Below are 13,869 nucleotides of genomic sequence, written 5' to 3' on the forward strand. Positions count from 1 at the left end.
GGTGAGAATAATTTTCTCTGCGGTGGCAATATTTAAACCGCGGTGCAAATAATTTTCTACGCGGTGGAAATATTTAAACCGCGGTGGAAATAATTTTCTCCGCGGTGGGAATATTTAAACCGCGTGCAAATAATTTTCTACGCGGTGGAAATATTTAAACCGCGGTGAGAATAATTTTCTCTGCGGTGGCAATATTTAAACCGCGGTGCAAATAATTTTCTACGCGGTGGAAATATTTAAACCGCGGTGGAAATAATTTTCTCTGCGGTGGCAATATTTAAACCGCGGTGCAAATAATTTTCTACGCGGTGGAAATATTTAAACCGCGGTGGAAATAATTTTCTCCGCGGTGGCAATATTTAAACCGCGGTGCAAATAATTTTCTACGCGGTGGAAATATTTAGACCGCGGTGAGAATAATTTTCTGCATAATGTCGAATTTACGACATTTCAACTTTAAATTACACCTCGGTGAAAATATTCAAACCGCGGTTTAAATATTCTCACCGTGGTGCAAATATAATCACCACGTCAATTGTCATTACAATATATCCACGTGATCAATCATGAATGTGATGGCTTGGTGTGAATTTTAAGTTATAAACCATTCTTTGACATGTAACCCGGTAGTTCTCCCTTCATATGTCTTATATATCGTTCTTCGTGATAGATTATATAGAGAGAGTCACGTGAGATCAAAGAAACTGTGAATCCGAATGTTTCGTGTATGGTCATAAAGAACATTAATAAAGAACAACTGAGTATGCTGAGTAAAAGATCGAGGTTAAAAAAATTGACTAACGCATATTGTATACAGAAGTCAACAAATAATTATCTTACATATCGCCGCAGATTTTGTTGTACGAGTACAACCAAGACCAGCGATATCAAACTGCAATCACCACGTATATGAACAGATGGTTGCCCGGAGGGAATGTACCGCGTACACCTAAAGGTTTGGCATACAGAAATAAGTGGGGAACTTTACGATATGCAGGCAAGTAAATATATCATTGCACCTGTGTTATATAGTGTCTATATCTTGTGTACCATGCGACTGAATTCGTCTCTCGACGCCATTTACTATGCCAAAGCTGTCAACCATGATCAATAGTAAGTGGCAGATTTGCATCTGTCAAGGAGCTTGTGTGTTTTTCAGCGTTTGCTTGTTTCTCTGTATGTATGTATGTACGTATGTATGTATGCCAAACGCTGATATATTGCTCCTGAAGTTTTTAGCTTTCTTCTCCTTTTCTAGAAAACATCAGTCTCACTGCTTGTCAATGACGTCTTTCTGAGTGTCCAGTGATTCTGTTTGTGCTTTCTCTTGGGTATTCAGGCATACATCTGTAGAATTGTAGTTGGTTTTGTTTTCTCAGTGTTTTGTGGCTATTTGTCACGCTGGCATCCAAGATGGCTGCCGCAAGTCAAGTCAGCACGTCAATCCTTTTAATGGTGCGAGCATTGAAACTATGTCCTAGTAATGGTTGAAATATCGTAGCTGCTTCACGAGCTAATGGTCAAGTTATGCATTTTCTAGATTCGTTGAACTTGTATGGTATTGACAATAATTTTACTTATGTGGAGCCGATAATTAAGCCGGCAAGTAAAGTAATGTTGTCGGGCCCCTTCATTCTTACTGACATTCTTGCAAAGAATCGACTCGCTTTGGAAGAATTGTCAAAACTTTGAGTATAATGGGGTGCAAGAAACTATGACTACTACATGTAAAGTCCTTTCAGGGACAAGCTTACATGCTATGTGATCAAGATAAACTTGATGACGGATTTGTCGTTATGTATGAAGACCGTTCCTACAGAATTTATTTGTCAACTGATGAGATTACGTTACGTGTCACAGGTCCACAAAAAGGGAAATATGCCAAGAAATGTCCCCCCCCGTATATCAGCAATGCCAACGCCTTGAGCTGCAAGTCTAAGCACGTCGACGAGTAACGGTAGTCACTCATTCAAAACGATACCCACACGCAAGCTGTTATAAACGAAATCACCCAAACTGGTGAGAAAATCTGAATCTGAAAACGACTTGCAACTATATACTGTCAAAGCCGATACTATAATACAGTCCGATACAAACGTGCAAACAACGAAATTTATTGGAGAATGATCGAAATTAATATAATTTCACTGTATGGTTTCGCTGTCTTTTCATTAAACAGGTTAATAATCGCAATCCTGTATGGTGTTTTCACTTAAGTTTCATGCATGATAGCGATACTGTAACAATATTAGTGATTACCTGCGGGTTGGTGGAGTAGCAATTTCTTATGCAACTCAATTCTAACAGGTGGAAACTAAAAAACAAAAAAACAAAAAGATCACTAAACGGCTGCATAACTAAGCTCCATCTATAAAAATACAAAACGCACTCTGTGTAACGGCATTAAACATATTGAAAAAAAACATGTAAACACAAATCCTACTCTAAATTCTCACTATAGCGCTTTCTATTTGACTACACTCAGCTCTCAATGACGTAATCAATATAGGGTAGTTATACTCCATCCCCGATAGACGTATTTTATCAATATATCTCTCATTCGTGATGTCATTACCTATGCAAATAGAACCAATAGATACTCTTGCACGTGTGCCCTTGAACAACGAAAAGGCCTTTGATATAGTTCAAAATGATCGCCATAAAGCGTTTCATTTTGGCGATCAATTAGTGAATTACTAGCACATATTCAAATAAATGGCGCCTCATCAGTCCAGTTGATTTCTCGCGGGGTATTCGTAAAGACCTATCCGGATAATTTTATTCCATTGCCATCGAACCACTGCTTCACCAATTCAGAAATTCAAGCCAACTTCAAGGAATAACTTGACCAAAGTATAATGGCAAACGCATGAATCTTGCTGTTTCTTCTAGCAACAGTGATTTTGGTAAAATGACAAGTGTCCTGGCATATATGAGAGCGCTAGCAACTCGCACATAAATTACGTCAATCTTCATAGAAAGCGAGAACTGACAGTTCATTGAATATCCTCGGCAATTGTCCCCCATTTCTGCAGAAAAACTGGTCAGGATTTGTCCAAAAAATTGAAACTAAACGTGGGTGGTAGTCAAAGTTCGTACCGACTATGTCATATAGAGGGCGTACCATTGGAAATAATCAAGCTGTTGCTTCTAATTTGTTACATAGACTTGTGTGCAGAGCCAAGAAAACTTGTCAAACAGTTATAGAATATGTTTTAACATTTCATTTGGCAAGGACCGCACTGGGTTCCTACACAAGTTGTTACCGTCGACTTGGCGGACAAAAACTGATTCCTTCTCTATACAGTATACGCAACGGTATTTGTATAAAAATATGAACCACCCTTGTTTTTATTTAATGACTATTTTTAAAACAAATCCATCAACTGAATTATGGTAAGCAACTTTGTATACCGTCATGCCGTCATCACTGAGACGCCCTCATTCTACTGAATCTTATTGAATCATGCCCCTTACAAACAATAATATAGCACTCAATGTTATCAGTAACACACATGTATTGAACTAGTTTACAGGGATGATAAAATGATATCCCGCTAAATCACCCGCTGTAAACTGAAAAAAAGGACACCTTGAAATGATATATTTAGAGGAGGTTACCCTTGAAACATGGAACAATTGATTCCATGTATGTAATGATGTGCAACCCGTTGCTACAGAAACACCAACTTTTCATGTACAACTCTACGCATGAATTCTTATGGAATTTCAGAATGGGTTGTCCATGATACCATCACCATTTGCTTGATTTTGGTACCGATGTGGACTAGACAGACATTTCGGGTGACTTTTCATTTATAAGTTAATGATGGATTTTCATGAAATTTTCAAGAAAGAATGCCCTTCACACATGTACTAATATATCATATATTCGTAATGATATGAATTTTTAAGGAGGGATTGCACGTGACACAAACAATCAATCGATTGGATTAGATTAAATTTGAATAATTTACAGTTTTTACTTGCAACCTTGAATATATAACTTCACATAATGACTAAATATTTAGACTTGTGAATTGTAAAGTTGTGAATTTGGTTTCCATGGAAACACCCATTTTGATAATGATTTTTCATTCATTACTCAAAATGACATAATTGAATTCTCATAAAATGGTCTGGCTGTTCAATTGTTTGGAAAATACAGATTTTTTTAACGATTCTTTCGAACAATTATAGATAAATTATCATGACACTTTCAGAAAGAGTAACATTGAATTGGTTTGACATTGGGACAGTTCTAGTTTTAAATGATTATTCTTTGCCAGACAACTCAAATTAATGACTTCATTAGAAAGGGATTCTTGATCACTGTCAGACAGGTTCATTGTCTCATTCGCTGAGTGAATACAAAAATCAGGACTTAATTTTGGTCTTCTTCTTCTTCAAAAGATGTGATGGTGATTTTTTCTCTTGGAGTGTCTTCTAGTCTGAATTGTTATATCCCCGTGTTAAGCCAAGCTTTCACTACATTTGCAACATGCTTCATTCGTGATAATTATAACGTCATAATCTCGTCACATATGTATTGTCGTTATTTTTAAAACCTGACAAAATAAATTAAGTTTTTCCCTACAGCAAACACAGCTTTTCTTGCTTTGGTGGCAGCCGATTTGGGAATCAATCCAGTTGCACATAGAGATTTTGCAAAAACTCAGATCCGATACATGCTTGGAGATTCCGGTCGCAGCTACGTGGTTGGTTACGGGGTAAATCCCCCTGAACGCCCCAAGCACAAAGCTAGGTAAACTAATTCGTTAACGCTACCCTGACTAAACTACATCGAATATGACGTAATCGATATCTTCATATTATATAAATAAAAGTGGTCAATCTCAACACATTACAGTTATCGAAAAAAAACTTTAGGTTAAGGTACATTAAAACTACATAGCTGTAGATGGTGCTGACTATTGGTAACAATTTTAGGTGGCGATGCTCAGCCATGATTTTTAGTTCATACTTAAAGCGCGGTGGTCGTCGCGCAGCGCGTGTTCGAATTTCGTGTAAATAAACAATGTATTTTACACGCGTTGTATACGTCGCTATGAGTCCCATATCGAACAGGACGCGGTGCGACGACTGCCGCCATTTAAATGTTCAAATGCAAATTCATACTTTTTAAATGCCTTATGAAATGATTATGCGATGCGAGCCAATATGACGAGCAAAGAATATGCGTTACCATTTGGGCATGTAATTATTATATTATGCAAGCTTAGTACATTGTTTTTATTAACATTAGTTATTCACATTATCTTTAGTGCGTGCCCTGATATGCCGAACACATGTGATCAATCCACATTTCTAAGTCCTGATCCCAACCCACAAATTCTATATGGTGCTCTTGTCGGCGGACCTGATGCCAACGATAACTGGGTAGATGACAGATCTGATTCAAAGACAAATAAAGTCACGTGCGATTTCAATGCAGGTTTTCAGTCTGCAGTTGCCGGTACGATTTTCGTTTTATTTTTGTATAGTCACATTTTAGATATAAGCTTACAATAGAACTCTAAGGGAAAATGTCCAAAGCGCTAATACCTTACATACTTGTTATATTATAAAGCCTAATGCCGCGAATATTACAGGGAAACCAAACGCGTTTCCGACAATGACTACGCAACAACAATGCCTAAATTACTGTGACACAGAAACTTGCTCCCAGGTCAAAATAATTACAAATAAAGTTTGGTGAATTATCGGCATTATCTAAAGAGAACTTTTCTGTGGCATTCGATTCTTATATTGTAGATTTCGAACGATGTTTCTGTCTAACAACAATAACAAATGTTGTGTATTGATTGTCGTCGTTCAATCCAGATCAGTTCACATTGAAATTCGAAATGAAATAAAATACCCTGAAATACCCGCTTGCTTTCCTAACAATATTTTCAAAACATTAATATTAATATTTTTGTTCTTAGGCCTCAAGTATCTGGAATTAACAGGTAATAGTTTATACTTTTTCCAGCCTTTTGTCATTTTTTTTTCAAAATATAAATTGTACGTACGCAATGATATAAATAAAGGTGTCCATTTGAACCGAAATTCCTGCAAAAACTCGGAACTCGTGGAAACGATGAAACAGAGACCCACTACCAATTTATTTTATTAGAACTATGTTTCTACTTGAACAGGGGGATACGACTATATCGAGGTTATACATCAATCGATTCGGTTTTATGAAGCCCAGCGATCAGGTGATCTACCGGAAGCGACAAATCGTATACCGTACAGAAGTGATTCGGCTTTAGGTGACCAGGGATTTTATGGAGAAGATCTCACAGGAGGATGGTATGATTGTGAGTGTGATGTTATTGATACTATGGTTAATTATTTATTGCCTTCCGATTTATATTACAAAAAAGAACAAACAGCTTTGACATCACTGCCACTAGATAGCTTCGTTTGGAACAAGTGTTTAAACATTGTGTTGCCCTCGACTACCTCGTTGACCAAATGTAGGTGAGCATAATGCTCAACACAATTATCTCTTTGATACAGCCGGTGATCATGTTAAATTTGGACAGCCAATGGCTGCCAGCTTGACTAACCTAGCCTGGGGTATGATCCTGTTTGAAGATGCCTACAGAGCGGCCAATGCATGGGACTTCGCCCTGGAGGGTATTCGATGGGTATCCGACTATTTCGTCAAGTGTCACGTGGCTCCTGAGAGCTTTTATTATCAGGTTAGCAATCAAATTCGTTGTTTACTACGTGTGAATTGTGACAATAGACCTCATGCACAAATGGCCGTTTACACTTGTAGAGAGCGGGAAAACCCAAAAATGATGTTTCGTCATCACGTCTACCCTCCCAAACACCATAAACAAATGGTGTTTGAGCAATGACAACCTCGTCTTTTCATTAAAATTGTGCCACGTTTTTGAGCCGACTCAGCAAACTGTTGAAAGTAACCACAGGTTTCTTCTTTCACGTGACCATAGAAAGTTACGAAATTTATGGAGAATGTAGAAGCACGTTGATATTTCATTCTTAGTACTAGTGATCAATTTTGAATGCAATAAAAACACGCGTAGAACTCACTTCAGCAAGCAACCAGTGGCGTCAAACTGGTTATCGCTTGAATTGTTTAGCAATAGACTTAACGTGAGAGAGCACGACCGACTCCAAAACGTTCCATTTAGATTGGACGCCCTCTCGTGTCCCCGCCCGAGGTAATGAGGTCTTTCGTTGCTGGTTCCCGGCGTTCCTTTCGAAAAGTAAGTAGGATGCAAGTAACAAGTAACCATTACTACTTATCGGTCTCTTGTGGCTTGGTGCGCTGGAGGCGGGAACCAACCAATGTGGTTTGGTGCGCCACGACACTGGAGGCGGGAACAAACCAATGTGGTTTGGTGTACCACGACACTGGAGGCGGGAACCAACCAATGTGCTTTGGTGCGCCATGACACTGGAGGCGGGAACCAAGCAATGTGGCTTGGTGCGCCATGACAATTGAGACAGGAACCAACCAATGTGGCTTGGTACGCTACGCAATGGCTGCGGGAACTAGCCAAAGTGGCTTGGTGCGCACTGACAACTGAGGCGGGAACCAACCAATGCGGCCTGGTGCGCCATGACACTTGAGGCGGGAAACAACCAATATGCCTTGGTGTGCAATGACACTTTAGGCGGAACGAGCCAATGTGGCTTGGTGCGCTATGACACTGGAGGCGGGAACCAACCAATGTGGTTTGGTGGGTCATTACAGTTGAGGCGGGAACCAACCAATGTGGCTTGGTGCGCCATGACATTGAAGGCGGGAACCAACCAATGTGGCTTGGTGCACCAAGACACTGGAGGCGGGAACCAACCAATGTGGCTTGGTGCGCCATTACACTTGAGGCGGGAACCAGCCAATGTGGCTTGGTGTGCAATGATACTTGAGGCGGGAACCAACCAATGTGACCTGGTGCGCCATGACAATTGAGGCGGGAACCAACGAATGTGGCTTGGTACGCTTATGCACTGGCTGCGGGAACTAGCCAAAGTGGCTTGGTGCGCACTGACAACTGAGGCGGGAACCAACCAATGTGGCTTGGTGCGCCATGACACTGGAGGCGGGAACAAACCAATGTGGTTTGGTGTACGATGACACTTGAGGCGGGAACCAACCAATGTGCTTTGGTGCGCCGTGAAACTGGAGGCGGGAAACAACCAATGTGGCCTGGTGCGCCATGACACTTGAGGCGGGAAACAACCAATACGCCTTGGTGTGCAATGACACTTTAGGCGGAACGAGCCAATGTGGCTTGGTGCGCCATGACACTGGAGGCGGGAACCAACCAATGTGGCTTGGTGCGCCATTGCAGTTGAGGCGGGAACCAACCAATGTGGCTTGGTGCACCAAGACACTGTAGGCGGGAACCAACCAATGTGGCTTGGTGCGCCATTACACTTGAGGCGGGAACCAGCCAATGTGGCTTGGTGTGCAATGATACTTGAGGCGGGAACCAACCAATGTGGCTTGGTGCGCCATGACACTGGAGGCGAGAACCAACCAATGTTGCTTGGTGTGCCATGTCACTGGAGGCGGGAACCAAGCAATATGGCTTGTTGCGCCATGCTACCGGAGGCGGGAACCAACCAATGTGACTTGGTGCGCCATGACAATTGAGGCGGGAACCAACCAATGTGGCTTGGTGCGCCATGACAATTGAGACTGGAACCAACCAATGTGGCTTGGTACGCTATGCACTGGCTGCGGGAACTAGCCAAAGTGGCTTGGTGCGCAATGACAACTGAGGCGGGAACCAACCAATGTGGCTTGGTGCGCCATGACACTGGATGCGGGAACCCGTCAAAGTGGCTTGGTGCGCCATTACACTTGAGGCGGGAACCAGCCAATGTGGCTTGGTGTGCAATGATACTTGAGGCGGGAACCAACCAATGTGACCTGGTGCGCCATGACAATTGAGGCGGGAACCAACCAAAGTGGCTTGGTGAGCCATGACAATTGAGACAGGAACCAACCAATGTGGCTTGGTACGCTATGCACTGGCTGCGGGAACTAGCCAAAGTGGCTTGGTGCGCACTGACAACTGAGGCGGGAACCAACCAATGTGGCCTGGTGCGCCATGACACTGGAGGCGGGAACAAACCAATGTGGTTTGGTGTACCATGACACTTGAGGCGGGAACCAACCAATGTGCTTTGCTGCGCCGTGAAACTGGAGGCGGGAAACAACCAATGCGGCCTGGTGCGCCATGACACTTGAGGCGGGAAACAACCAATACGCCTTGGTGTGCAATGACACTTTAGGCAGAACGAGCCAATGTGGCTTGGTGCGCCATGACACTGGAGGCGGGAACCAACCAATGTGGCTTGGTGCGCCATTGCAGTTGAGGCGGGAACCAACCAATGTGGCTTGGTGTGCCATGACATTGAAGGCGGGAACCAACCAATGTGGCTTGGTGCACCAAGACACTGTAGGCGGGAACCAACCAATGTGGCTTGGTGCGCCATTACACTTGAGGCGGGAACCAGCCAATGTGGCTTGGTGTGCAATGATACTTGAGGCGGGAACCAACCAATGTGGCTTGGTGCGCCATGACACTGGAGGCGAGAACCAATCAATGTTGCTTGGTGTGCCATGTCACTGGAGGCGGGAACCAAGCAATATGGCTTGTTGCGCCATGCTACCGGAGGCGGGAACCAACCAATGTGACTTGGTGCGCCATGACAATTGAGGCGGGAACCAACCAATGTGGCTTGGTGCGCCATGACAATTGAGACTGGAACCAACCAATGTGGCTTGGTACGCTATGCACTGGCTGCGGGAACTAGCCAAAGTGGCTTGGTGCGCAATGACAACTGAGGCAGGAACCAACCAATGTGGCTTGGTGCGCCATGACACTGGATGCGGGAACAAACCAATGTGGTTTGGTGTACCATGACACTTGAGGCGGGAACAAACCAATGTGCTTTGGTGCGCCGTGAAACTGGAGGCGGGAAACAACCAATGCGGCCTGGTGCGCCATGACACTTGAGGCGGGAAACAACCAATACGCCTTGGTGTGCAATGACACTTTAGGCAGAACGAGCCAATGTGGCTTGGTGCGCCATGACACTGGAGGCGGGAACCAACCAATGTGGCTTGGTGCGCCATTGCAGTTGAGGCGGGAACCAAACAATGTGGCTTGGTACGCTATGCACTGTCTGCGGGAACTAGCCAAAGTGGCTTGGTGCGCACTGACAACTGAGGCGGGAACCAACCAATGTGGCCTGGTGCGCCATGACACTGGAGGCGGGAACAAACCAATGTGGTTTGGTGTACCATGACACTTGAGGCGGGAACAAACCAATGTGCTTTGGTGCGCCGTGAAACTGGAGGCGGGAAACAACCAATGCGGCCTGGTGCGCCATGACACTTGAGGCGGGAAACAACCAATACGCCTTGGTGTGCAATGACACTTTAGGCAGAACGAGCCAATGTGGCTTGGTGCGCCATGACACTGGAGGCGGGAACCAACCAATGTGGCTTGGTGCGCCATTGCAGTTGAGGCGGGAACCAACCAATGTGGCTTGGTGCGCCATGACATTGAAGGCGGGAACCAACCAATGTGGCTTGGTGCACCAAGACACTGTAGGCGGGAACCAACCAATGTGGCTTGGTGCGCCATGACACTTGAGGCGGGAAACAACCAATACGCCTTGGTGTGCAATGACACTTTAGGCGGAACGAGCCAATGTGGCTTGGTGCGCCATGACACTGGAGGCGGGAACCAACCAATGTGGCTTGGTGCGCCATTGCAGTTGAGGCGGGAACCAACCAATGTGGCTTGGTGCACCAAGACACTGTAGGCGGGAACCAACCAATGTGGCTTGGTGCGCCATTACACTTGAGGCGGGAACCAGCCAATGTGGCTTGGTGTGCAATGATACTTGAGGCGGGAACCAACCAATGTGGCTTGGTGCGCCATGACACTGGAGGCGAGAACCAACCAATGTTGCTTGGTGTGCCATGTCACTGGAGGCGGGAACCAAGCAATATGGCTTGTTGGGCCATGCTACCGGAGGCGGGAACCAACCAATGTGACTTGGTGCGCCATGACAATTGAGGCGGGAACCAACCAATGTGGCTTGGTGCGCCATGACAATTGAGACTGGAACCAACCAATGTGGCTTGGTACGCTATGCACTGGCTGCGGGAACTAGCCAAAGTGGCTTGGTGCGCAATGACAACTGAGGCGGGAACCAACCAATGTGGCTTGGTGCGCCATGACACTGGATGCGGGAACCCGTCAAAGTGGCTTGGTGCGCCATTACACTTGAGGCGGGAACCAGCCAATGTGGCTTGGTGTGCAATGATACTTGAGGCGGGAACCAACCAATGTGACCTGGTGCGCCATGACAATTGAGGCGGGAACCAACCAAAGTGGCTTGGTGAGCCATGACAATTGAGACAGGAACCAGCCAATGTGGCTTGGTACGCTATGCACTGGCTGCGGGAACTAGCCAAAGTGGCTTGGTGCGCACTGACAACTGAGGCGGGAACCAACCAATGTGGCCTGGTGCGCCATGACACTGGAGGCGGGAACAAACCAATGTGGTTTGGTGTACCATGACACTTGAGGCGGGAACCAACCAATGTGCTTTGCTGCGCCGTGAAACTGGAGGCGGGAAACAACCAATGCGGCCTGGTGCGCCATGACACTTGATGCGGGAAACAACCAATACGCCTTGGTGTGCAATGACACTTTAGGCAGAACGAGCCAATGTGGCTTGGTGCGCCATGACACTGGAGGCGGGAACCAACCAATGTGGCTTGGTGCGCCATTGCAGTTGAGGCGGGAACCAACCAATGTGGCTTGGTGCGCCATGACATTGAAGGCGGGAACCAACCAATGTGGCTTGGTGCACCAAGACACTGTAGGCGGGAACCAACCAATGTGGCTTGGTGCGCCATTACACTTGAGGCGGGAACCAGCCAATGTGGCTTGGTGTGCAATGATACTTGAGGCGGGAACCAACCAATGTGGCTTGGTGCGCCATGACACTGGAGGCGAGAACCAATCAATGTTGCTTGGTGTGCCATGTCACTGGAGGCGGGAACCAAGCAATATGGCTTGTTGCGCCATGCTACCGGAGGCGGGAACCAACCAATGTGACTTGGTGCGCCATGACAATTGAGGCGGGAACCAACCAATGTGGCTTGGTGCGCCATGACAATTGAGACTGGAACCAACCAATGTGGCTTGGTACGCTATGCACTGGCTGCGGGAACTAGCCAAAGTGGCTTGGTGCGCAATGACAACTGAGGCGGGAACCAACCAATGTGGCTTGGTGCGCCATGACACTGGATGCGGGAACCCGTCAAAGTGGCTTGGTGCGCTATTACACTTGAGGCGGGAACCAGCCAATGTGGCTTGGTGTGCAATGATACTTGAGGCGGGAACCAACCAATGTGACCTGGTGCGCCATGACAATTGAGGCGGGAACCAACCAATGTGGCTTGGTGAGCCATGACAATTGAGACAGGAACCAACCAATGTGGCTTGGTACGCTATGCACTGGCTGCGGGAACTAGCCAAAGTGGCTTGGTGCGCACTGACAACTGAGGCGGGAACCAACCAATGTGGCCTGGTGCGCCATGACACTGGAGGCGGGAACAAACCAATGTGGTTTGGTGTACCATGACACTTGAGGCGGGAACAAACCAATGTGCTTTGGTGCGCCGTGAAACTGGAGGCGGGAAACAACCAATGCGGCCTGGTGCGCCATGACACTTGAGGCAGGAAACAACCAATACGCCTTGGTGTGCAATGACACTTTAGGCAGAACGAGCCAATGTGGCTTGGTGCGCCATGACACTGGAGGCGGGAACCAACCAATGTGGCTTGGTGCGCCATTGCAGTTGAGGCGGGAACCAACCAATGTGGCTTGGTGCGCCATGACATTGAAGGCGGGAACCAACCAATGTGGCTTGGTGCACCAAGACACTGTAGGCGGGAACCAACCAATGTGGCTTGGTGCGCCATTACACTTGAGGCGGGAACCAGCCAATGTGGCTTGGTGTGCAATGATACTTGAGGCGGGAACCAACCAATGTGGCTTGGTGCGCCATGACACTGGAGGCGAGAACCAATCAATGTTGCTTGGTGTGCCATGTCACTGGAGGCGGGAACCAAGCAATATGGCTTGTTGCGCCATGCTACCGGAGGCGGGAACCAACCAATGTGACTTGGTGCGCCATGACAATTGAGGCGGGAACCAACCAATGTGGCTTGGTGCGCCATGACAATTGAGACTGGAACCAACCAATGTGGCTTGGTACGCTATGCACTGGCTGCGGGAACTAGCCAAAGTGGCTTGGTGCGCAATGACAACTGAGGCGGGAACCAACCAATGTGGCTTGGTGCGCCATGACACTGGATGCGGGAACCCGTCAAAGTGGCTTGGTGCGCCATAACAATTGAGGCGAGAACCGACCAATGTGGCTTGGTGCGCCAGGATACTCGAGGCAGAAACCAACCAATGTGGCTTGGAGCGCCATGACACTTGAGACGGGAACCAACCAATGTGGCTTGGTGCGACATTACAGTTGAGGTGGAAACCAGCCAATGTGGCTTGGTGCGCCATGACACTTGAGGCGGGAACCAACCAATGTGGCTTGGTGCGCCATGACACTTGAGACGGAAACCAACCAATGTGGCTTGGTGCACCATGTCACTTGAGGCGGGAACCAGCCAATGTGGCTTGGTGTGCAATGACACTTGAGGCGGGAACCAACCAATATGGCTTGGTACGCTATGCACTGGCTGCGGGAACTAGCCAATGTGGCTTGATGCGCCGTGAAATTTGTGACAGGAACCAACCAATGTGGTTTGGTACGCCATGACA

General features: G+C 46.3%; 1 protein-coding gene across 2 annotated transcripts in view; it reads left to right on the top strand.

Moving 5' to 3' along the window:
• The window catches only part of LOC100366354 (uncharacterized), a 169,348-nt gene that overhangs the window by 23,426 nt on the left and 132,053 nt on the right, over positions 1–13,869 (top strand). For both annotated transcript variants that reach the window (XM_085498616.1, XM_085498615.1), the window contains exons 8-13: positions 853–997; positions 4,600–4,765; positions 5,286–5,476; positions 5,949–5,972; positions 6,162–6,326; positions 6,529–6,713. In XM_085498616.1, the coding sequence (XP_085354742.1) occupies positions 853–997; positions 4,600–4,765; positions 5,286–5,476; positions 5,949–5,972; positions 6,162–6,326; positions 6,529–6,713 (876 nt within the window). The remainder of the gene's footprint in view (positions 1–852; positions 998–4,599; positions 4,766–5,285; positions 5,477–5,948; positions 5,973–6,161; positions 6,327–6,528; positions 6,714–13,869) is intronic.

Source organism: Saccoglossus kowalevskii, chromosome 4 (genome assembly GCF_978046115.1).
Source record: "Saccoglossus kowalevskii chromosome 4, keSacKowa6.1, whole genome shotgun sequence".
In the NCBI taxonomy this organism is placed as follows: Eukaryota; Metazoa; Hemichordata; class Enteropneusta; family Harrimaniidae; genus Saccoglossus; species Saccoglossus kowalevskii.